At 38.1% G+C, this 23,263-nt stretch overlaps 1 protein-coding gene across 18 annotated transcripts in view; it reads left to right on the top strand.

Moving 5' to 3' along the window:
- The window catches only part of DST (dystonin), a 336,699-nt gene that overhangs the window by 218,830 nt on the left and 94,606 nt on the right, over positions 1-23,263 (top strand). For all 18 annotated transcript variants that reach the window (XM_060689235.2, XM_087882458.1, XM_087882463.1 and 15 more), the window contains 6 exons: positions 3,161-3,229; positions 4,092-4,327; positions 4,716-4,845; positions 8,450-8,649; positions 10,322-10,817; positions 11,932-13,406. In XM_060689235.2, coding sequence (XP_060545218.2) covers positions 3,161-3,229; positions 4,092-4,327; positions 4,716-4,845; positions 8,450-8,649; positions 10,322-10,817; positions 11,932-13,406 — 2,606 coding nt within the window. The remainder of the gene's footprint in view (positions 1-3,160; positions 3,230-4,091; positions 4,328-4,715; positions 4,846-8,449; positions 8,650-10,321; positions 10,818-11,931; positions 13,407-23,263) is intronic.

The raw sequence follows: 23,263 nt of genomic DNA, 5'->3' as shown, positions 1-23,263 counted from the left end.
AGAGTTTCTTGCAGTTCTGTCCTCCTTCTTGACATTCAATAAGGGAGTTAAAATAATTCCATTCTCCTGGGATCTAAAATCCAGCTGATTGTTTAGTACCATCCATCTTGAGGTTGCTGTATCAATCTAAACGCTGTTTTGATTTGTTTCCTTGGTTGTATGCTAATCAAAATATCCATATTGTAGCATGTTACAAACTGTAAATTAATTAAATGTCTCACCTTCCTATAATACACAGTCCAGAATGGGAGAATGATTCAAGGATATAATGTGGCAATTTGCATCCCCATTAATGTTAGTCAGCACTTCAGACATGACTGTCTGTCCTCTGCAACTGCCAAAGGATAAAAAAAAAGGGGGGGGCACAGATGCTTTAAAGCAGGAGTGTCAAACTCATGTCATTACGGCGGTGTCACGTGATGTATTGGGACTTCCCCCCCCTTTGCTAAACCGGGCATGGGTGTGGCCATTGTGTGATGCATCCGGCCTATGGACCAGGAGTTTGACAACCTTGTTTTAAAGAGTTATAGTCAAGGTCCTAATATGAGCCTTTTCTTACTCTGAAGCACTCTTGGGGAACTCAACCCAAAGCATTCCACAGTCTGTACATTTTGTTCCATGATATTACTGGCTTTAAGTATTATCAGAGGAGAGTTTAAGCTGAAAAACTGTGCATTTGAGTGTACTGGGTACTGTGAAAATCTTTCTTGAGGAGAAGGAAAAGAGCTGAATCTAATCTCTCTAAATTACAGCATTTTAAAATTATATAGTCAATTCCTAAGGCAGCCTTTTGTAAAGGAAAGGAAAGAAAAAAAAACTAGAAATCTGGTATTATTCACCATTGGTAACTGTAGCAGTCTAGTTATCAGGCTATAAAATTTGTAAGATCTCCTGACTCCATAATGACTCTGAGCACTAAACAGTTTGGAATAATACAAAACACAAAAGAGAGAGGAACTTCTAGCAAGAGTAAAATAAACTCATGGCTTTAACATAAAACATTCCCACAAGCAGCCCACCATCGATCTTAGTCCAAGGCCTGATGGAGAAAACCAGTTTTAAAGATGCCATTCAAACAAGGTTAGAATAGAGACCACATGGATCTGCTGATTCATATTAATAGGTAAAAGAAATGCTATTTTAATAGCAAAAATCTGCTGAGAAGGCTGCTCACTTCTGTATTAGATTTACCGGTACTTTGAAAAGTGGAACCTTAGTGGCTGATACGTTAGTGAGAATTCTGCCACAGGGTGAAATATAGGAAGGTCTTACTGTATTATGAGAATATCTTGCTTACTTAATTGACTTATTTTGTCTCCTTATGTTCCAGCTGCCATTAGACTAATGCTCACTTCCCAGCTGTTAGTGAGAAGTGAATAACCTGGCCTTTTCCAAGGCTCCAATTAATTCTGTTCCATTAAATAATCATCTTTTTGCAATCTTGCTTATAAAGAAAAGCAATAGATACTAATAAGAGTGCTTATTTCTGTCATAAATAATTGATATTTTAATGCATCATCAAGTTGGCTTTGGCCCAGCTCAAAGTCAGCATTTCTGAAACCCATTTTGCGATTTAGAAATTTACTAATCACACAATAAAGTGATGATTGTGCTAAAATTAAAGTTTGGGTTGCCTCCTGCATCACATGTTGTTTGCCCTAAAATGATCTCAAACAATATTTAGGATCCTTTTGCACAGTTATAGAGTTATGCTTGTTAAGTCATGATCGTAATTTTTCAACCTAGCCATTCAGAGCGTTTCTCATTGTTACAGAAATTAGAACAGATGGCCCAGAACAAACAAGTGCAGGGTTGACTTTTTATTTATTTGCTGAATTGTACCACTGTATTCCAAAAGAGCGAAGAAGTGTTTGCTATCCGCTTTCAAGCAGCAGATATTATATGCAAACAAGCCTTGCCTTTTTGCATAATATGCACAGGATGATTTCTCGCACAAGTTTTGGACATGAGTCTTTGTATTTCCGATGGAGGACTGGTTTTATAATGAATAATTGTATTTTGTTAGTGTAAAGATAATCCCCTTAACTAAGATGTTGTTTAGATTAGTGTGGTTCTACTGGTAGCAGTAAGATATAGATAGGGGGCTCAAAGCCCTTTTAAGGCACTGAATTTAAGCAAGTTATTGTACAAGTCTCACTTTGATATTTGTACAGTGGGGATAATAATCTACTGCTTACTCCTAGAAGATTTAAATAACATAAAATATATAGTTAAACATTAGGGACATAAAAATCTATTGTATGAATACTGGACTGCTTTTATAAATCTTTAGATTCTAAATGTGAAGAACAGGACAGGGTTTTTTTTTTGTTGTTAATGGAAGAGTTCCCTGTATAATATAGTAACAGTGAGAGAGCAGAACAACTTGTCTCCCTACCGCTAGAAACCAGCCTACTGACTATGATTGCCTGGGCTGGCTTCTGCTGCATCTGCTAGTAAATATCTCTTTAGTGAAAGCCACATGAAGGACAGCATGACTTGGGAACACTGTTTAGATCAGGGGTGTCAAACTCGCGACGATACGTTGTCACGCGACATATCACAACTTTTTTTCCCTTCGCTAAACCGGGGGTGGGCGTGGCCAGCGTGTGAATGCATCCAGGCCGCGAATTTGACACCTCTGATTTAGATGAAACAGAAGATCCTACATCAGTGCAAGGAATCTCTTGGTAGGACAATTCCTTGCTCATCATAACATTTTTAAAGCAGCAGAGATCACCTTCCAATGGTTGAGTATTGTTTGTTTAAATAATGACAGGCGTCCTTCCAGAGACAACTTTTACAGCTGCAAGATAAACCACACATAGCATTGGAATCAGTTATGATGTGATCTATTGTAAAAGTTAAAGACTATCTAAGGGGGACTAGTAAGGGAAATTAGGGTTTTTCTACCCATGGTTTCTGACCATTGTTCCTTATGGGAAAAATGGGATAGAGGAAAATGGAGGGTTCTGTTCTACTGGTAACGTACTCCCAATCAAATATGTATTACCTTTAATTAAGGTAATTTTTAAAAAATGGATGTGATCATTTAGGTTTCCACGTTAAATCTAGTCTAGTCCTTATATCTGATGAAAAAGAATTACAGAATGACTTAAGTAATTATGAACTCTGAATCTTGGTTTTTCATTTTTTTTAGATGTACCTGGGGCAATACTGAATGGAGATGGAACAGCTACTGGTAATCAGGGTTTCATGACAAACAAAGGTAAGCACTACTTAATTGTATTTCAGCTAGATTTATACTAGAATGTTATTATAGTCTTAACTTGGGCCCTTAATGGATTTCTTGAAATCCTATAATTTTCCTAGCCGTTATCATTATTTAAGACTCAGGGCAAGATCCAGAATTCCAAATTTGTCTCATCCATGAATATTAAAAAGCAGTTATGTTGGTTGATGAAAACAAAATCCAATTCTATATATATACACATACACATACACATACACATACACATACACATACATACATACATACACACATACATACATACATACATACATATATATGTAATGCCTCTGTTAGGATTAAACAAAATAACTCAAAAGAATGTGCAAGGTACTATGGGGAGTCAGACATGAGATATGAAGTTTTCTTCGCAGGATTTGTTTTAACTGAGGGTGGTGGTTTGAAGAAACAAAGATGATCCAATCTAGTTTGGCCACTCATAATCTTCCTTGGCTAAATCAAACTGAAATATGTTAGGAAGGTAATAACGGTATAAATATATCAAACGGTACAAATAAAGAAATCAACAGTATAAATACCTTTGTTCCTCATGAAATTGATAAACAGAATCTTAAAACAAGAATCCTAAAACAAGATACCTACATAATTTTAACTTCATACAGTAACAGTTTGCAGCTTGGAAAATATTTTTTTTCCTAAATAATTTTCTTTTAATATTTATTAATTTATCCATAGTTAGCTATCAGTGGAACAAGCAAAAATCTCTCTATGTGTGTATATAAGTAGGAATTTAAACTTTTTATTGTACTTATGTCTTCAGACAAAATATTATGTAATGTAGTGTTTAAGATAAACACATGTGGGACCCCCTTTTTCACAGAACTGACCACGATTCAAAATAGCATGTCAACTGTGAATCAGAGTTACGATGACTTGGGAGCAACACTGAAGGACAAAAGATCAGAATTGGAATCGATGCTTTTAAATATGCAAAACATTCAAGAAGAAACAAGTTCAATGATGGAATGGTTACAGAAAATGGACACAGTTGCAGCCAAATGGGAAACAACTGTTCTTGACAGTGAAACTGTTAAAGAAAAAGTTGATCAGCATAAGGTAACATCCATCTTCAAAACTTATCTATGGAGAATAATTAATGTGTAAAGTGAATTTTTAGATTTATGGAAACATCAGGTTAATAATATAGAAGACCATTCTGCCATACATTTTTGCACAGACTCATTGTGGACATCTGCTAAATACGTTAGGGGAGTTACTGCTTGGTGATTAAGTAGTCTTACAAATCCCAAAAAATATTTAACAATAAGTAAGTTATATCTGTAGTACAATCAGAATTTCACTTTTAATAGTCCGGATTATACTATTAAATTTGTGTAAACAGATAAAGAGACCACCTGGTCACCATTGAAGCCAAAATCTTGATTTTATGTACTTTTAAGTTTTACACACTTGCTTGTGTTTTTGTTCATTTTGTTTGTTGTAGCTGTTTGAAACAGAATTGAAGCAGAATGAGAGTAAAGTGCAAGAGCTGAAGGACAGAGTCACAGAGTTGCTGGAAAAAAACCCTGATTCTTCTGAGGTGCCAAAATGGAAACAAATGTTAGAGAAAATAGGTATTAACTTTTTGCTTCCTGTAGTAGGCATTGGATAGATCTGAAAGTTAATATGCTAACATATTTAAATTCAGCAGTCGTTACCTGCTTGTATATTACTATATTTAGCACTACAGTGTCATTTATACAGCTGTATGTGTTATACTACTTACTCTTGTGTAGGTTGAAGTTTTCTATAGCAGTTCAGCATATACTGTAATTCAATGCATTTTTGAGTGTAAACTCTCCAACTTATTCAAGATGAAAATATTAGAAGGTTAATCAGCTATGCCCACTCTGCTGCTATTTCAGCTTAATCAAGACCAAGGCACTGTAGAGTTAGTACGGAAAACAGCCTTTTTGTGTTTCTTCATGCTGTTTTTTGTTCTGTAATTCATTTTCCGTGTTTTGTGTCATTTGGCTATTTTTCTAAAACATCCCTCTTAGACATTTTTGCCAGATATTGAGAATCTGACCATGTTTGGACAAAAAAGTTATGCATAACAATTCTCCCATTCCCACCTCTCCTGGAATTGTTGAACTTCAAAAAATGCTTTTTAAACTTGTGCATCATTGATTGTGGTGAACATTGCCATACAAACCTTCAAGACAGGAAGCTATAAATATGTAACAATAAAAAATTGTGAAAAAGTTAAGGAAAGGGCATAAGCAAATAAGCAGATCAGCCTAAAAGAACAATTACATTACGGCGGTATATAAATAGACAGAGATTACATACACGATTAGGCTTCATTTTAAGTTCAGGAAAAATATGTTATGCCCTATTTTCTAAAAATATCTTTTGTTAATAATACTAAAAGGAGAAAAGCTGCCTCATGACAGACATGGAGAGCTAATTCACATGGAGAATTAGCTCCCTCTTCTTTTGTGTAAAGTATTAAAGTTTCCTAGACTCACTCAGATTTCAGCAAAACTCAATTGTGTCATCAAGACATATCTGAGTGATGCTTAAGCATTACAACATTTTCCAAAAGCATTACAATCCTTTTCCAACAAAAGGAGGAACATGGTTACAGATACAGGTAGTCCTCAATTTACAACCACAAAGGAGCCCAACATTTATGTTGCTAAGTGAAAAAATTGTTAAGTGAATTTTCCCCCATTTTACGACTTTCCTTGCCACATTTGTTAAGTGAATCACTGCAGTTGTTAAATTAGTAACCTGGTTGTAAAGTGAATCTGACTTCCCCATTGATTTTGCTTGTCAGAAGGTCACAAAAGGGAATTGTGTGATCCTGGGACACTATAACCGTCATAAATGTGAGTCAGTTGTCAAGCATCTGAATGTAAATCACGTGGTCATGGGAATGCTGCAGTGGTCATAAGTGTGAAAAATGGTCATAAGTTACTTTTTTCAGTGCTGTTGTAACTGAATAGTCACTAAACTAACTGTTGTAAGTCGAGGTGGTTTTCTCCTTGGTAGCTCCTTGATTAGGCTGTTCTTTATTACATAATTGTCTGAGGTGGTAGTTCCTTGATTAGGGTATTGTTTCCTGCTTGATTGTTTATTTGATGTTAATCCCTACTTATCTTGGTGTTCATTGCTGATTAGGAGCTGTTTTGGGTTTTTTGTTTCCTTTTTTACCTTTTTTATTGTCTCTTTGGAATTCTGTATAAACATCAGTGTGCCTGTTGATGACTGATGTGGCTGGATGCCAAGCTTCCAGGAATTCCCTAAAATTTTGGGATTTGGTTTGGTCTAGGATACTCATGTAGGATGCGGTGGTTCAGTGGCTAAGATGCTGAGCTTGTCGATTGAAAAGTCGGCAGTTCAGCGCTTCAAATCCCTAGTGCTGCATAATGGAGTGAGCTCCCATTACTTGTCGCAGCTTCTGCCAACCTAACAGTTCGAAAGCACGTAAAAAAATGCCAGTAGAAAAATAGGGAACACCTCTGGTGGGAAGGTAACAGCATTCTGTGCACCTTTGGCCTTTAGTCATGCCGTCCACAAGATCACGGAGACGTCTTCGGACAACGCTGGCTCTTCGGCTTTGAAATGGAGATGAGCCTGCCCCCTAGAGTTGGGAACGATTAGCACATATGTGTGAGGGGAACCTTTACCTTTACGTAGTGAGGAGGCCCAATGGCTCAGCAGTTAAAGATGCTGAGCTTGTCAACTGGAAAGCTGACAGTCTGGGTTTGAGACTCGAGCCCCGCATAATGGGGCAAACCCCAGTTCCTGCCAACCTAGCAGTTCGAAAGCATGCAAATGCAAGTAGATAATTAGGTAACACTTCGGTGAGAAGATAGCAGTGTGCCATGTGCCTTGGTGAATAATCATGCTGGCCAAATAATCATGAAAAGAGTCTTCCGACAACACTGGCTTCCTCAGCTAAGAAACAGAGATGAGCACAGCTCCTTAGAGTCAGATACAATTGGACAGGGGAAACCTTTACCTTTAGGATGCTCGTAGTTTCCTAGTTGACACTTTGGTTAAATTGGTCCATGTCCTGTGAAATTAAGGAGGTTTCATTGTGTCTTCTGACTGCTAGTTGTATCTTCATGGATGTGCTCAGCTAGTCTTCTGCCTGTTTGCCGTAGATAGTGCTGTTATAGTTCTTACATTGGATATTGTAGACAACTCCTGTTTTTTTCTTCTTGTCCTATTGAGTCTTTTAGTTTACTTAAAAAGATTTTGGAGAACTTTAATTGGCTTGTGTGCTATGGTAATGTCATACGTCAGTGGTTGTTTTTGAGAATTTTTTGATGTATGACAGTGTTCTCCTTTTCATAGCTTATGTTGCTTGTGATATAATGGGTTGTGTGGTCAGGCCCTTTTTGATAAAGTTGTGTGGATATCCATTCTTTGGAATATGTTGTATAGGTGGTCTGTTTTTATTTTCTGGTGTTCTGGGTTGCTGCTAATCAGATGTTTGTAGTCATCTGATTAATATTCTTCTATAGTTTATTCTGTGGATGGCTTGTTACTTCGGTAGTAAAGCACTTGGTTAATGGAGTAGTTGAGGATATCCAGGAAGGGCAGTGTGTTGTTGTTTAGTTCTTTCCCTGAGAATTTTATTCCTTTGAAATGTTGTTGTTTGATGTGTCTTCTATAGTTGTCAAAAAAGTGTTATCTACATACCACATCCATACTTTTGCTTCTATGTGTGGGAGTGCTATAATTTCCCAGATTCTGCATTGCAGCCTGTGCTATGAGTCCTGAGTGTGGTGATCTCGTGGATGATTTGTTGGTATATTACTCCATCAAACTGAAAATAAATAGTGAGGTAGAATTTGATGAGGTCCATGCTCTTCCACGCTTGAGATTTTTGGTAAACAGCCTTAGACATTTTGTGTCTAAGCTGTAATGGTCTGAAAAACTGTCATTATTCTAGGCACTTTATGACTAACCTGTCATATAGTTAAGAGTAAATTTCTGAAAAATACTGGACCAGTTTGAATGACCTATTATATTGACTTAACATATTACAGACAGCTTGTAAGCATCCATTTACCCTCTTCCAAAATATACCTTTTCCTCTTCTGGTATGGTTTTCTGCCAGTATATTATTACCGGCTTAAGAGGTTTGCTGTCCAGTCTCCATTAGTGAGAAAAGCATTTTCTAAGATGTAATTTTAACATTCAATGTTTATTTTGTCTTAGATTCCAAATGGAGTCAACTTAGCCAGGTAGCAGCTGATAGACAGAAAAAAATGGAGGAATCGTCAAATTACCTGACCCAGTTTCAGGCAACTGAGGCTCAGTTAAGCCAATGGCTGGTTGAAAAAGAATTAATGATCAGCGTGCTTGGACCACTATCAATTGATCCAAATATGCTAAACACACAGAAGCAGCAAGTCCAGGTAAATATTTTACTCTGTTTTTATAATGGAGCTTGTGGGGATTTTTTTCTGTTCAAAATATAACCAAAGTAAATTTTTGATTTATTAATTATCAATTTATTAATAACTCTAGTGTAGTATACTTTCCCCCCATGCAAGCTACATATTTCCTAATGAATATAAAAAACTAACAATAAATTAGCTAAAACAAATTCAGTGTCTGTCTTTCAGAGGTTGTATTCACTGAGGCAAAGGAGGCCTACTGTAATAGGTGTTCTCTGAGTTTAGAGTAATCTACAACATACAGTATAAAGACTTCAATAGCCACCATATAGGACAGATAGGCAGAAGACTAGCAGAGTGCATCCATAAACACCAACTAGCAGTCAGAAGTCATGATGAAAATTCCTTAACCTTACTACACATGGACAAACCCAACCATAGTTTCAGTTGAGATACTGTGAGAATCCTAGATCAAACTAAATCCAAAAAAGCTAGGGAATTCCTGGAAGCTTGACATTCAGACAAATCAGGCATCAATAGACAACGGGTGAAATCCAGCAGGTTCTGGAGAACTGGTAGCGGAAATTTTGAGTAGTTTGGAGAACCGGCAAATACCACCACTGGCTGGCCCCAGAGTGGGGTAGGAATGGGGATTTTGCAATATCCTTCCCCCAGGAGTGGGAAGGGAATGAAGATTTTGCAGTATCCTTCCCCTGCCATGCCCACCAAGCCACACCCACCAAGCCACACCACGTCCACTAAGCCATGCCCACACAACCGGTAGTAAAAAAAATTGGGTTTCACCACTGATAGACACAGAAAAATAAACTACATTTACATACCATTCAAAGTGTGTGATAAAATTCAGATATATTGTTATAATAATAATAAAAAAGAAGAAGAAACAAAAAAATCAGAATATATTATCTTCAGCAGTCAGTGAAACAGGCATTAACACCAGATAATCATACAGAAAACAATATTCTAATCAAGGAACTGCCAAGGGGAAAAACACCGCCCTCAATCCTGCAAGGCAAACTAGTATATGTAAATGTGAAGTAAACCCCACATTCACTAGCACTGATGATGTTACCTAGTTGAGTAATGAAATGTCTGCAAGCAAGCAACCAAGCTCAGAAGATCCTGCACAAAGGACCCCACAGTTCAACCCGGAGCTACATATATTCTCTTCTATTGGCAGTATTAAATATTTTCAATCTATCTTCAAAGGTGTACTGAAGGTGTATCTCTCAGTATACACCCACCCACCCACATTAAATTATATATAATGGCGTTAGCCAAGATAGATTAAAGCAGTTATATTAAGAGTATGGAACTAAAGTTAGAGATAGTTGACCTGTTAGATAGGTTGATTGTGACTTAATCTCAGGTAACTATATTAGAACTGAAGGCAGTATTTATTATCCTTAAGCCTATTTACTGACAAATAAAGGACCATATGCGGCCAATTGGATTTTTGCTATTTTATATAGAGAAGAGATAAGCTGTTAAACAGGAACAGCCTTTCTGAGACAAGTCTAAATAATGAATCTGGATGTACAAATTTGGCTTTGGCAGAACAGCTTCCGTTTATATGAGAAATGGTGCAAACTCAAGTACAAACTAGGGTGATGGTGGTTCTTCCTTGTACTTGCCCAGAATTAACTTCTAACATGTTCTGCCTCCTCAGATTCTCCTCAAAGAGTTTGATACCCGGAAACCCCAGTATGAACAGCTGTCTGAAGCAGGTCAGGGAATCCTGCAGAGGCCAGGAGAGCACCCACCTACTCATGAAAGAGTGAAGCAGCAGCTGACAGCAGTGGCACAGAAATGGGATGGTTTAACAGGACAGCTGAGCGACCGCTGTGGTCGAATTGAACAAGTCATTGTCAAAAGCACAGAATACCAGAACTGTCTGAAAAACCTCTCCGAGAAACTTAGCACACTGGAGAATAAGCTCAGCCAGAACCTGGCTATAAGTGCAGACCCTGATTCTGTCAAGCAGCAACTGGAAACGGCTCAAGAAATAAAAGGCGAAATAAACCAAGAAATGTTACACATAAATGCGGCTCAGGTTGTGTGCGAGGAATTGTCTGCGTTGGTGGTAGAAGATTACTTGAGAGCTGAACTCGTCAGGCAATTAGAAGGTGTCTTAAAGCCTTTCAAGGAGATGGAACAAAAAGCAGGTAAGTGGCAAAGCACTTGAAAAAATAAAATACTAAATAGTGGGAAAATGTACCATTTCTTGGAATAAAAATTAGCCTTACACTAAAATCAGGGTTGCAGTTATCCTCCAGATAGCTAGAACATGTTTGAAAGAAAAGAGATATCCCCTGGGGCCTGAATTGTGTGGATGGGTAGCGATAGGTCTGTTTTTCTAGATTTGACTGGTATCTTGGTTCTCTGTATTTGATACTGAACGAGACACAATGGATAGAAGATTTATACACATGAACAGATTATTTCAGCACCATGAACTACCACTTTCCTTGTTCCTTGATCTAAGGAACATTGAAGAACGCATATATTTTTCCTGTGTAGATATATTTTAAGCACAATGGAGTTTCGCACAGATTCACTGGGAGGTTTAGAATATGGAGGAATTATACCATGGGAAGCAGTACTAAATTTCAGATTTAAACAGGGCACACTTTAACAGAGCATAAAACTCTTTTAACAGGCATTGGCAGTGATATTTGCATTTTCTCTGGCACAGCTTTGAAGAAAGCTTTTGTAGTAAAACGTATTGCATGTTTATTATAGACTAAAGGAGACAGTTAATTGCGTAAGCAATACATTTTATTTCTATTACACTGTAATTGGAAGCACCTTTGAAACCAATGACAATCCTGGACATGATTTTTTTTTTCTCAGATTCACAGGAGTATCTCAATTTAAGTTTCTCCCAAAGGTGCTTTTTCAAGAGTCAACTGGAGTTTCTGTTTTTTCTTTGAAGAAGCTTCTTGGCTGAGAAGTGAAACGTCTTCAAAGAAAAACCAGGAACTCCAGTTGATTCTTGAAAAAGCACCTTTGAGACAACCATGACCTGAATGACTGAGAATTTCCATAGTCAATTTAAGGTTGTTTTGTTACTTCTGACTTTATTTTACACCTTAAAATAATCTTACATTATTCAAATACTATACATTTTGACTAGCTAAATCCAAATTGTTATATAACTATGGGATTCATTTCTTAGAAATAACAATTCCCTTTGACTGAAATAATAGCCATCCTATTTTAATTTTGACTTGGCTTACAGTATTTTCAAACAGTATTTGTTTTAAAAATCTTTTTCAGGCAGTCTCATTGAACAACTTCAGTTAACATATGCAAGTTCTCATCAATTCCAACAAATGTCTAAAGACTTTCAAGCATGGCTGGACACAAAGAAAGAAACACAAAATCAGTCTCCTCCCATTTCCACAAAGCTAGAAAGCCTGCGGTCATTAATTGATGATCAGAAAGAATTTAAGGCAGCATTGTCTGACCAGATTGGTTCATATGAAAAAATAATTTCAGAAGGTGAAAATCTTCTTCAGAAGACTCAAGGGACAGAAAAAACAGAATTGCAGTCCCAGCTCAACAGGCTCAAAGCCAACTGGGATGAGCTGCATAAACAAGTAAATGAAAGGCAAGATAAGTTGAATGATTGTTTGGAAAAGGCTCTCCGATACAAAGAACACGTGGAGGTCCTGCGACCCTGGATAACCAAGTGCCAAAATAACTTAGCAGGTATTAAAATAGATATCGATCCTGTTGAGGTAGAGAATTCCATTGCTGAGGTGAAGATTTGGCAGAAGGATTTGGACAAACACCAAGGGATTGTTGAGCTGTTAAGTAATGCAGCAGAGAGTTTTCTTAACGCCTGTCAAATTGATAAGGATATTATTGAAGAGGAAAAGAAACTATTGTCACAGAAGATGGATACGGTCACAGAACAGTTACATAGTAAAACAGATACTCTGGAAAAGATGTCTCGGAGATTAAAAGAGTTTCAAGAATCATCCCAGGACATTAAGGAGCAGTTGAAGAACACTAGGGAACAGTTAGAAATACACAATGCTCTTAAACCTCAGACTTACAGTAATAAACACTTAACTATTATGCAGACTCAGCAGAAAGCCCTTCAGACATTGAAGTCACAAGTGGATGTGACAAAAAAACTTGCCCAAGACCTGATAGTGGATGCTTCTGATTCAGCAAATATCTCCGACGTCTTGTTGCAGGCAGAATCATTGGAAGAAGAATTCAACACGGTCAGCCAGCAGGTTGAGGACAAATGTTCCTTCCTGGAGACTAAGCTCCAAGGAATTGGCCATTTCCAAAATACGATTCGAGAGCTGTTTTCTCAATTTGCAGAGTGTGATGATGAGTTGGATAGCATGGCTCCTGTGGCCAGGGATCTTGTCACTCTACAGACCCAACAAGAGGATATCAAAGTTTTCCTTGAAAAATTGCAGGAATTGATAAGCAACAATGAAAATGCAAACAAGTCATGTAAAGTGATGTTGGCAAGTGAAGCAGAGGCGTCTCCTGATCTTGCGGGTATAAAAAGGGATTTAGAGGCTCTGAATAAGCAGTGCAACAAATTACTGGACAGAGCAAAAACCAGGGAACAGCAGATCGAAGGAACTATTAATCGTGTTGAAGAATTTTACAGCAAACTAAAGGGATTTGCCAAACTGCTTGAGGAAGCTGAAGAACACGAAGAGTCCCAAGGCCCTGTTGGAATGGAAACAGAGATTATTAATCAACAACTGAAAGTATTTCAGGTAAGAAAATTCTCCCTATAGCTTTAGAACAGAGCTGTCAAAATACTATACACAGCAAATTTGTTACCACTGTTAACTCATTATCTGTCGTCCAACATATTTGTGATTGATGAGTACAGGCCTTGGTGTGCGTTAAAAATTTTGGAGTATCCACAGTTTTAGCCTTGGTTTGTTTTTAAAAAAAATTCGTTTTATACATGTGCTAACTTTTGCATGTCTTAAAACTTTTTGAAATGTTAGTTTTTTTGCACAATATGCTTCTACTATTGTTTCCCACTCTTCGATGCAGTTCTCACTGGCTTCTATATGCTGCAGAATTGTTTTACCGTGTTGGTGGAGGTGCCTCCTGATTGTGTTGTTGGATGATAGCACCGCCCATATAATCCTGGGTCAATTAAAACAACATTGTGACTGTGCATAAATGTAAATGAAATGGAATCGGATTTAGTCTTCGTTTGCATCTCTTATGTAGTCTTGCCCTTTTTTGAAGGCCAAATATGGTTCTCATTCCCCCCTCCCCCAAAAAAGAAGCTGCTTTAAAAGTTTCAGTAGACCTTGAGATGCTTTAAGAAACTGTATATTTTTTCGCCTTTTGCTGTCATTCTGTTCTGCTTAGATACTTTCAAGAATAGTTGGAGGGATAATGGATAGTACTGGCAGCCTCAAACCATCCTTCTTTCCATATCCAGGTGAAATGCAGGCAGAATAGTAACCTGAGAGACAGATATTGGATAAGGAATTCAGTTTCAGTCACCCCACACCAAGAGCCATTATACTGTCATGCAAGAAGAAGCAGATGCAGCTCTGATTAGTGCTTTAATATCAAACAATTCCAAAAGCAAGACAATAAGGAGAGCAAGAGGAGGAGGAGGCTATATAACTTGTTCTTCTTCTCAACAGCTGGCACAGACACATAAATTTTCATACTTACAAACATTACAAAGCGCTAGGTAAAGCCAAGCCAAACATTTGTTCCAGGGGGTTGTCCAAGAGCCACAACCTGGGATCAGGCCAAGGATTATGTACTCAGGAGAACCTGTCTAAGTTAGGTTCCCAAGATCAGAGAAAGTGCCCATCAGTCAGGAAAACAAAAGAATGCGGAGGTAAGGCGAGGCAAAGGCAATGGGCCAATAGCTTGTGTAATTCTGCTGAAACACAGCTCTGGTTTCTATCTTTTAACCCAGGCCCCCTTCCAAAAAAGTCGTCTGGCAGAATATATTTTAATCTCTAGTGAGTCCAAGGATCCCCACTGTGAAAGAAAAAGAAATTACCCTGCATTGGACTTCAAGGCATAAACTTGCATTTCATAAGCTGTTCATTAGAACTGCCCAGGACGATGCTGTAGGCTGGAAGAGTCCTTAGGCTGTAGAGAAAAAAAACCAAGCAAAAGCTTTTTGTTGTTGTTGTTGTTGATCTGCTATATTAACTCAGAGGAGACTGATGTAACATGCTTAACGTGGGGCTGGAAGAAGGTACTGGAAGCTTAAGCTGCTTCAAAGGTATGCCACCGTATTGTTACCTAAGACTTAAATTAAATTCAAATTTGTTTATTACAGCCCTCAGGCCAGATACAAATAAGATATTGAATAAAAGAAGTTTTAAAATGAATATGAATATGAATATATATATATATATATATATATATATATATATATATATATATATATATATATATATATATATATATATATATATATGCTCAAGATGTTTGTATAGCCATAGTGGGGTAATATCTCAAATCACCACTTTCAGGCTTTATCAGACATTTTGTGTTGTCTGTTGTGAGACTTAAGGGAGACAACAAAAAATGTCTGATAAAGCCTGAAAGTGGTGATTTGAGATATCACCCCACTATGGCTATACAAACATCTTGAGCTACATAGGGAAAAAAACCCTGACTAGAAAAGTATTATACATATGAACCTACGAATTAAAAGAACAATATATATATATATATATATATATGAATGAAGTTTTACATGTGTGGGTGGGTGGGTTGAGAGAGAAAACAAGTATAATGGGGTCTAAAAATAATTAAGAACATAGTTACTAAAATAAATCCACTATTATAAGAATTTCCAATCCTAAGTATGGAGTATTATACAAATGGTAGCACAGAGCTGGGCAACTTGAGAGGTTATTTTTGAGTCCTTGCTAGAGTAGTTGTTGTCTAGGGCTGTACAGGTACACGATTTCATTCCCATATGGTTGTGCTTATTTTGGGCTTGAGTTCAAGATACTTCTTATTTTTAAAGCTCAGTTGGGTTTGAAGTTGCTTGAATGTGCAAGATCGAATCTGGATTGGTTACCAGGACCAGAGAGATTTAATCTTCTGAGCTTTTGGCCTCTAAGACACTGAGCTTGTCGATCAGAAAGGTTGGCAGTTCGGCAGTTCAAATCCCTAGTACAGGTCTCCTGCATGAGCAGGGAGTTGGACTAGATGACCTCCAAGGTCCCTTCCAACTCTGTTATTGTTATCATGCTAGAGCCCATCTTCAGGGAACTTCTCTCTACTGAAATAGAGTAGAGTAGTGTTTTGGGCTAATTCTAATTCTCCTGCATTGACATCACACACAGAGATAGATAACTGGCATAAGCAGATAATAAGTATTATAATTAATATATTGGAACCTTGATAATTAAAGAATCATTTTTCAATGGTGCACTCCAGGAAGAGTCTGTAATCTTGCTCTTTGCGCAACCTCAACACAAATATGGTTGGAAAGAGAAATGGAATACCTTCAGTTGTGGCGAATTTTGTAACATCCTTCACAGAAGCTGTACATGGCCACATCACTACAAAGATTCCATGAACTGATTTGACTCCTGACACTTCTAGGAAGCTTTTAGGCAGGGTCAAAGACGGTTTGAAAAACTTTTGCTAGTATGTCCAACTGCTGTCCATTCTATTGCCTTGTTTTTTGCTTTCACAGAGAACCATTGTACTTAATCACTTTGGCCTTCTATTCTAGAGTGTCACCCACTTGAGACAGGCCAGGTCAGAAAATAGATACCATAAGAACTACTGGAACCCTGCTTTAATGTTGTATGACATAACAACAGAATTTTGAAGGTCTGACAGAGATTCTCTCTATCTTATACCAAAGAAAGTCAAGGCACGGCAATCTAGAGTTTCTTCCTCACTAATTCCTGTCTTTCTGGGCTAAACTCATATTTTCACAACAACTTTTCATAATGATTATTGCAGTCCTTCTTCATTGTCATCACCTTTATATGAAGAAAAGCAGAGATAATACTGTTTCCCAGAAAATACAGGTCTGACTGGGTGAGAAAAATAAAATGTCGGGAAGCAATGTTGTCCATTCCACCCTCAAACTGCAAAAGGGAACAAACTCTACCCTTTTTCAAAAGCAGTATAAAACCTAAAGAAAGGGATCCAAATATGAGATAAATTTAACATTAAACAATATAGAATCCATCCCGGCTATATGATGAGAGAGAAAAAAAATGAAAACCTGATAAATTCTCCTCCCCTTTACTTAGCCATTTGTGGACTTTCTAGGTGTACAAAATCAATTGATATTTAGCTGTTTATTGCTTATACGAAGGTAACTTATATGAAGGATTTAAAAATACAGTTAGGACAAGTGCAAATGAAATAAGTAGGTAATGTAAACGGTTGGTGAGAGTTTTTTAAAAAAATTGTACCAAGAATGTTGGTTTAGCAACAAGTGTTTATTTAGCAATTGTAATCAAATAGAATTATTTTTCAAACAGTAGCTGAGAAAGTAATCTAATAATTCTCAGTCATGTATTGGAGCTTTTCTAGCAAGAGGAAGTCAAGATCACCTATTCCAGGATATTGGAAACTTTTATTTTCAGCCATTTACAGTAGCTAGTATATTGTATATTATGGAGTCATATCTACCATATACTTAGATCATATACATCTTTCACCTATATCTTTAGTAATGGCATCTTTATTATGTACCATTTCTTATCTTTTCTTAATCTAATGTTCATGATGGTTCATGATATTTCATTTTATATTATATTTAACATGTTGAATGGGTATGGACAGATCAGTGGATGACAGGTGTAACATAACTATGTTATGCTAATCTTTCTGATATAAGTCAAACTAATTGAAACAATTCTTGGAAAAAAAATTCCTACAGCTTTTGTAAACTTGATTATTTAACGTAGGGCTTGTGGGAAGGTAGAGTTTGATTACTGTCATATAATGACACTTGAAATGTGTGCACATTAATTTATTAATAAACCTGCCACATTTCTTTTATTAAAGTATATGAAATTGATGTAGTCCTCGACTTATAACACTTCATTTAGTGACTGAAGTTACAGTGGAATTGAAAAAAGTGGCCTATGACTACTTTTCACACTTACGACCATTGCAGCATCCCCATGGTCATGTGATCAAAATTCAGCTGCTTCTCAATTGGTTTATATTTATAACGATTGCAGTGTCCCATGATCACCATTTGCAAAGTCAATGGACAAGCCAGGTTCACTTAACAGCCGGGTTACTGACTTAACAACTGCAGTAATTCACTTAACTGTGGTAAGAAAGGTTGTTAAATGGGGCAAAATTCATTCAACAAATGTCTCACTTAGCAACAGAAATTTTGGGCTCAGTTGTGATCGTAAATCGAGGACTACCTGTATTTGAATAGTTCATTAAGTGCTTTTTTGCTTCCTAGGTGATTAATGTGGGTGCTTTAAAGGGTAAATTCAATATGTTTCTAGTCTTCAAATATGGGTCAGAATATGCCTTCTGATAAAACTTCAGGCAAAATCTGGGCCTAAATAGGTATTTCAATAGATAAAATGAATTTATTTTAAATTACTTGAGTAGATTATTTGAGTAGTAATGGAATCAGGATTAATTTGCTTGCAAGTATCGTTCTCATCCAAAGTAACTTTGTACTTTTTAATCTCCACATATATAGATCAGATTCTCTATTCATATAAATGAAAGTTATCTTTCAGGCTATATCCCTTTAATACAGGAGTGTCAAACTCAATTTCATTGAGGGCATCAGGGTTGTGGTTGACCTCAGGAGGCTGGGTGGGCATGGCAACTGGGTGTGTATGGCCAACTGGGTGGGCGTGGCCAACTGGGTGGGCGTGGCCATCTTGATGCCACTCCCCAAACTACTGGCATGTTTCCTCTTCACATTGGGTAGACTGAACTGATGCCATGCTGGCCCGATCTTTCCTGTTCGCACTGGGTAGACCAGGCCGAAGCTACGCTGGCCTGATCTTTCCTGTTCACACTGAATAGACCTAGACGGCCCCGTGGGCTGGATCCAACCTCTTCGCGGGCTGCATCCAGCCCGTGGGCCTTGAGTTTGACATCCCTGCTTTAATATATACTTACTAGGTATTAGAAAATAATGGAGCAGGTATAATAAACTTACGCTCAGGTACCCACAAATGCATTCCAGAACTTTAAAATTCAGACCCAAATCACTGTTGGCTTATTTGGGTTGTCAAATTAAAGCCAGCATCCTCAAATTCAGCATTAAAGGTAGTCCTCTCTTACGAAGACAATTGAGCCCAAAACTTTGGTTGTTAAGTGAGACAGTTGTTAAGTGAATTGTGCCTCATTTTATGACCTTTTTTGCCACAATTGTTAAGTGAATCTAGCTTCCCCATTGACTTTGCTTGTCAGAAGATCACAGAAGGTGGTCATGTGACCCCCCCCCCATTGCAACCATCATAAACACATGGCCAGTTGCCAAGAATCTGAATTTTGATCACATGACCACAGGGATGCTGCAGCAGTCGTGAGCGTGAAAAATAGACATGTCACTTTTTCAGTGCCGTTGTACTAATCACTAAGCAAATGTTTATAAGTTGAAAAACTATCTGGATTCAGATACGATCATCTGTTCTACTACACACAGTACTGCCAGAAGTAAGTTGCCTTCCCAGTATTTTGGTAGGGCTAATCCTAGTATGGATTTTTCCTGATGAAGACATATTGATTCTCATTATTTGCATTAGGATTAGAGTTTGCATGCCATTAAAAATAGCCACAGTCATTCTCTCCTCACTTGCTAGTGCAGTATAAATAACTAACTTTAAAAAAAAAGTCAGATGCTGTGAAGATGATGATCCTGGACTGATCCTCTCTCGTGATAGGAATTCTGTTCCTTTTGAATCATTTTAAGAAGCCACATTTTATGGCTATTCAGTGTCACTTATTTTGCACAAAGTGCATATAAGGAGGTTAAAGAGGTGGAAGTGTACTGTATTAGAACTTAACGGTTGTTAAGTGAATCTGGCTTCCCCATTGACTCTGCTTGTCAACAGTTCGCAAAAGGAGATCACATGACCCCAGGACACTGCAACTGTCAGAAGTATGAGTCAGTTGCCAAGCATCTGAATTTTGTTCATGTGACCATGGGTCATCATCAATTTTATTTATTGATTAGCCCTTTGGGCCAAATGTTTTAATATTTGTATTCTATGTTTTTTATCTTGGCTGTACACCGCCCTGAGTCCTCAGGGAGAAGGGCGGTATATAAATTGGAAATTAAATTAAATTAAATTAAAAATACCAGGTGTAGAATTACAAAGACAAATCATTACAAAGGTTTGGTAAAACAAATTAAGTAAGTTTGGAATAACTCGCAATTAAAATACAATTAGAATAAAATACGATCTAAAATAAAATCGGGATAAAATACAATAATTTAAAGTACCATTTAAATATAATTAAAATTATATTATAATGTTGCCCCTGCATCTACCCAATCAGTGTTAACTGCTATTAAAATTACATTGTTAGATCAAGTGGTCATTCTTACAATCTACCGCATTTTGCTGCACCAACTTTGTCCTTCTTCCCCATGTGACCATGGGGATGCTTCAACGGTCGTAAGTGTGAAAGTGCGCATAAGTCACTTTTTTCAGTGCCGTTGCAACTTTGAACAGTCACTAAACGAACTGTTGTAAGTCGAGGACTACCTGCACTTGATCCTTGTCTCTTTAGAATTCTGATTAGCATATGGAATTCTATATGGGCCCAGATCCCATTGTTTGAGTTTTATTTTGAAGAATGTACCCAGTTTGTTAGATAAGAGTTCTCCAACTTTTCCGGGTTGGCGGCCTGGAGTGGGAAGAAAGGGAGGAAATAGAGGATAGTTTTGTGGGAGGGGCATATGCGAGTGGGGCCTCAAGTGCCCATGACACTCATGCGAGGGGCCCCGAGTGCCCGCAACGCTGGCGTAAGTGCGACCCTGAGTGCCTGCGACGCTCACGCGAGTGAAGCCCCAAATGCCCACAACGCTCATGTGAATGGGACCCAGAGCGCCCACGATGTGAGCATGAATGGGGCCTGGAGCGCCTGTGACACAAGCACAGCCTGAGCTCTTGCATCGCTTGTGCAAGTGTGCCCCCAAGCCTCTGCAATGCTTGTGCGAGTGGGGCTGTGCGCGCATGTGTATCAGTCAGCCACTCACACGGCCCGGTTGCAAATAAGCCGCCACCTAGTAGTGGGCTGCAGTCCACAGGTTGGGGACCCCTGAGTTAGATGGAGAAACACATGGGAATACTTTCGTGAAATGAATGGCATAGACATGATCAAATGAAGCTTCCAAAAATGTATATTTGGAAGCTTATTTAACATTTCAGTAGACAAATACCTGAATTAGGGGATGGTAAGCAGTATATGGGGTGGGGAAAATAGTCTTTCATGATTGTTCATTTTTGATGGGGATATTTTTATTCAGAAATGTGTTATTTTCCTTAATTAAAATGGTTTTTCTGCCCAATGCTGTCACTCTGCTTTGTTTTTCATTTTTAATTCAAGTCAGGAATAATGGTTTACATTCTTGCATTTGTTTGATTTTCACAGTGTAGGCTGAGAACCAGGAAATGAAAATAAGGGCAAAACTATCAATTCCATTTCCAATGGCCTGAACTGAGATATAACAAAGGGCACATTGTTAGTTTTTCAGAGGAAGTTGTTAAATAGAATTTTAATTGTGTGTGTGGATTACAAATATCGAGTGAAGGAAACGTAACTTTGCATCCTTTTACTTCCAGAATGTCTGCTGATGTCGACAGTAATTGTTTATGAATAAGACCAGCCTGTTAATTTAAACTGATTTTTTTAGTGTTGGAGACAGTTCCTAGTAGCCAGGACCATCTTGTAGAGTGTCAGGTTACTCGGCTTGACATTTTGAACTAATTATCATGGTTTCCTACTCTGTTCTATACCATTACCTTCTCCCTTTTCCGTCAGGGTTACAGAGGGATAGATCTGATGTGCTGAGTGCTGATAGGAACTTGCTCCTCTGTTTATCCCCCCTGAAAGGGCAAAAAGACAAGACAAACAGTAAAAGTGAGACACGGCTAAGCTAAGCCATGTGAGGCAGGAAACGTAAGGGCGGGGGGGGGGAGCGGGAAGCTGAGAGGTCAGACTTCTACTAATGCTCTGTTAGCATAATGCTCAGAGAGTGAATGGGTTTAGCAGCAGATGTTGCCTGAAGAACAGAAAGGGTGTTTCTTTTAAGCTCACTCTAGGGAGGATGATGCCTGTCAGATCAGAAGAAACCAGGGAGAGATAGAAAGCTTCCCAGCCACACCGGGCAGCATGGCTGAACATTTATGGCCGGGAATTTCCTTTTATGCCTTCTTTGCTACAGCTAACGCTGATCTGAACGTTGACCGGGCGCTCTCTCTCCGGCTCCAGTGAAATCAGAAGTCTTGCTAGATTTAAAGAGAATGTAAAATCTGCCGTGCCTTTGTGGAAGGAGAAACGTTGTGGCTTCCTGCTGCTCTGCCGCCTTACAGAGGATAGCCAGTTTTAAGCAGAACGCTGCCCAAGTGGTCAGAGAGAAGTTTTCTTCCGTAGCTTTTTTTGATCAATTCGTTTGGCTGCTCAGAAAACGGCACATTCCATAGAGAACTTCTGAACGCTTCACACAGGAACTTTCAGGACACAAGCAAGAAACTGCTTTTCGAGTGGAGATCTTATTCTGAATGTACCTGAATTACTTTTTTTCTTGAATTATTTTTTTTTCCCCGAAAACTTTTCAAGTGCCTTGGTCGTAACATTTTTTGCAGTTGGACTGGATTGTTTTTTTTTTCTTTTCTCCTTAATGGGCTTCTTCGGCATGGCTTATTGATAAAGGAGACGGGTTTTTCCAAGCCTTTTGAATGGATTACAGTTATCCACTTCCTGAAGATAATATGCTACCTGCTGTAAAGATGATTTGCTTTGAAGACTCAATCGGGGGATTTAACTCACGCATTTTAACCTGAGAAATGAAATGGAGCGATCCAAGGGAAGGTCTGACTATTTGAGCCACTTAGATTTTGTTGGGGGCTGTTCCTTTTTTTTTGGATGTATATACTTGAGGCAGTATTTTAAAGTGTTCAAAGATAGGGTTTTCCCCCCTCTGTTCCCTCTTTTCTTAAGCTCAGGCACTTTATATTTTTAAGAAGGGAGCATTTAAATCACAGCCAGGTAAACGTATACTTTCCTTTTATAGATGCACTGATTATAACCTTATCCACCTCATAAGTTATGTTCTTGGTTTAGTATGTACTGAAGGCAAGTTTACTGTAGTGGCATTCGGGTCTCTTTTTAATCTGTGTATTGCACGACATCACTAGTAAAGACATAAGAGCAGCACCAGGGCAAAGTTCTGTAAATAACTGCAGAAATGGGAAAGCCACTGAGCAGGCCAGACTGTTTACGCCAGAATCCTCCCTGTGTAGGAAAAGGTGAAGAAGAGGAGGATATAAATATTGAGGACTGCTATGTTCCTCAGAGGTCAATCTACGACACAGTTCGGCTGAATGAGCAGATTGATTCGGGTTCCAAAGGCAGCCTTTCCTCCAGGCAATTCTCCGATCGG

This window comes from Pantherophis guttatus, chromosome 1 (assembly GCF_059756535.1).
Source record: "Pantherophis guttatus breed Tessera chromosome 1, ASM5975653v1, whole genome shotgun sequence".
Lineage (NCBI taxonomy): Eukaryota > Metazoa > Chordata > Lepidosauria > Squamata > Colubridae > Pantherophis > Pantherophis guttatus.
The sequence above is the reverse complement of the archived record's forward strand: the minus strand, read 5'-3'. Positions and strand labels throughout refer to the sequence as shown.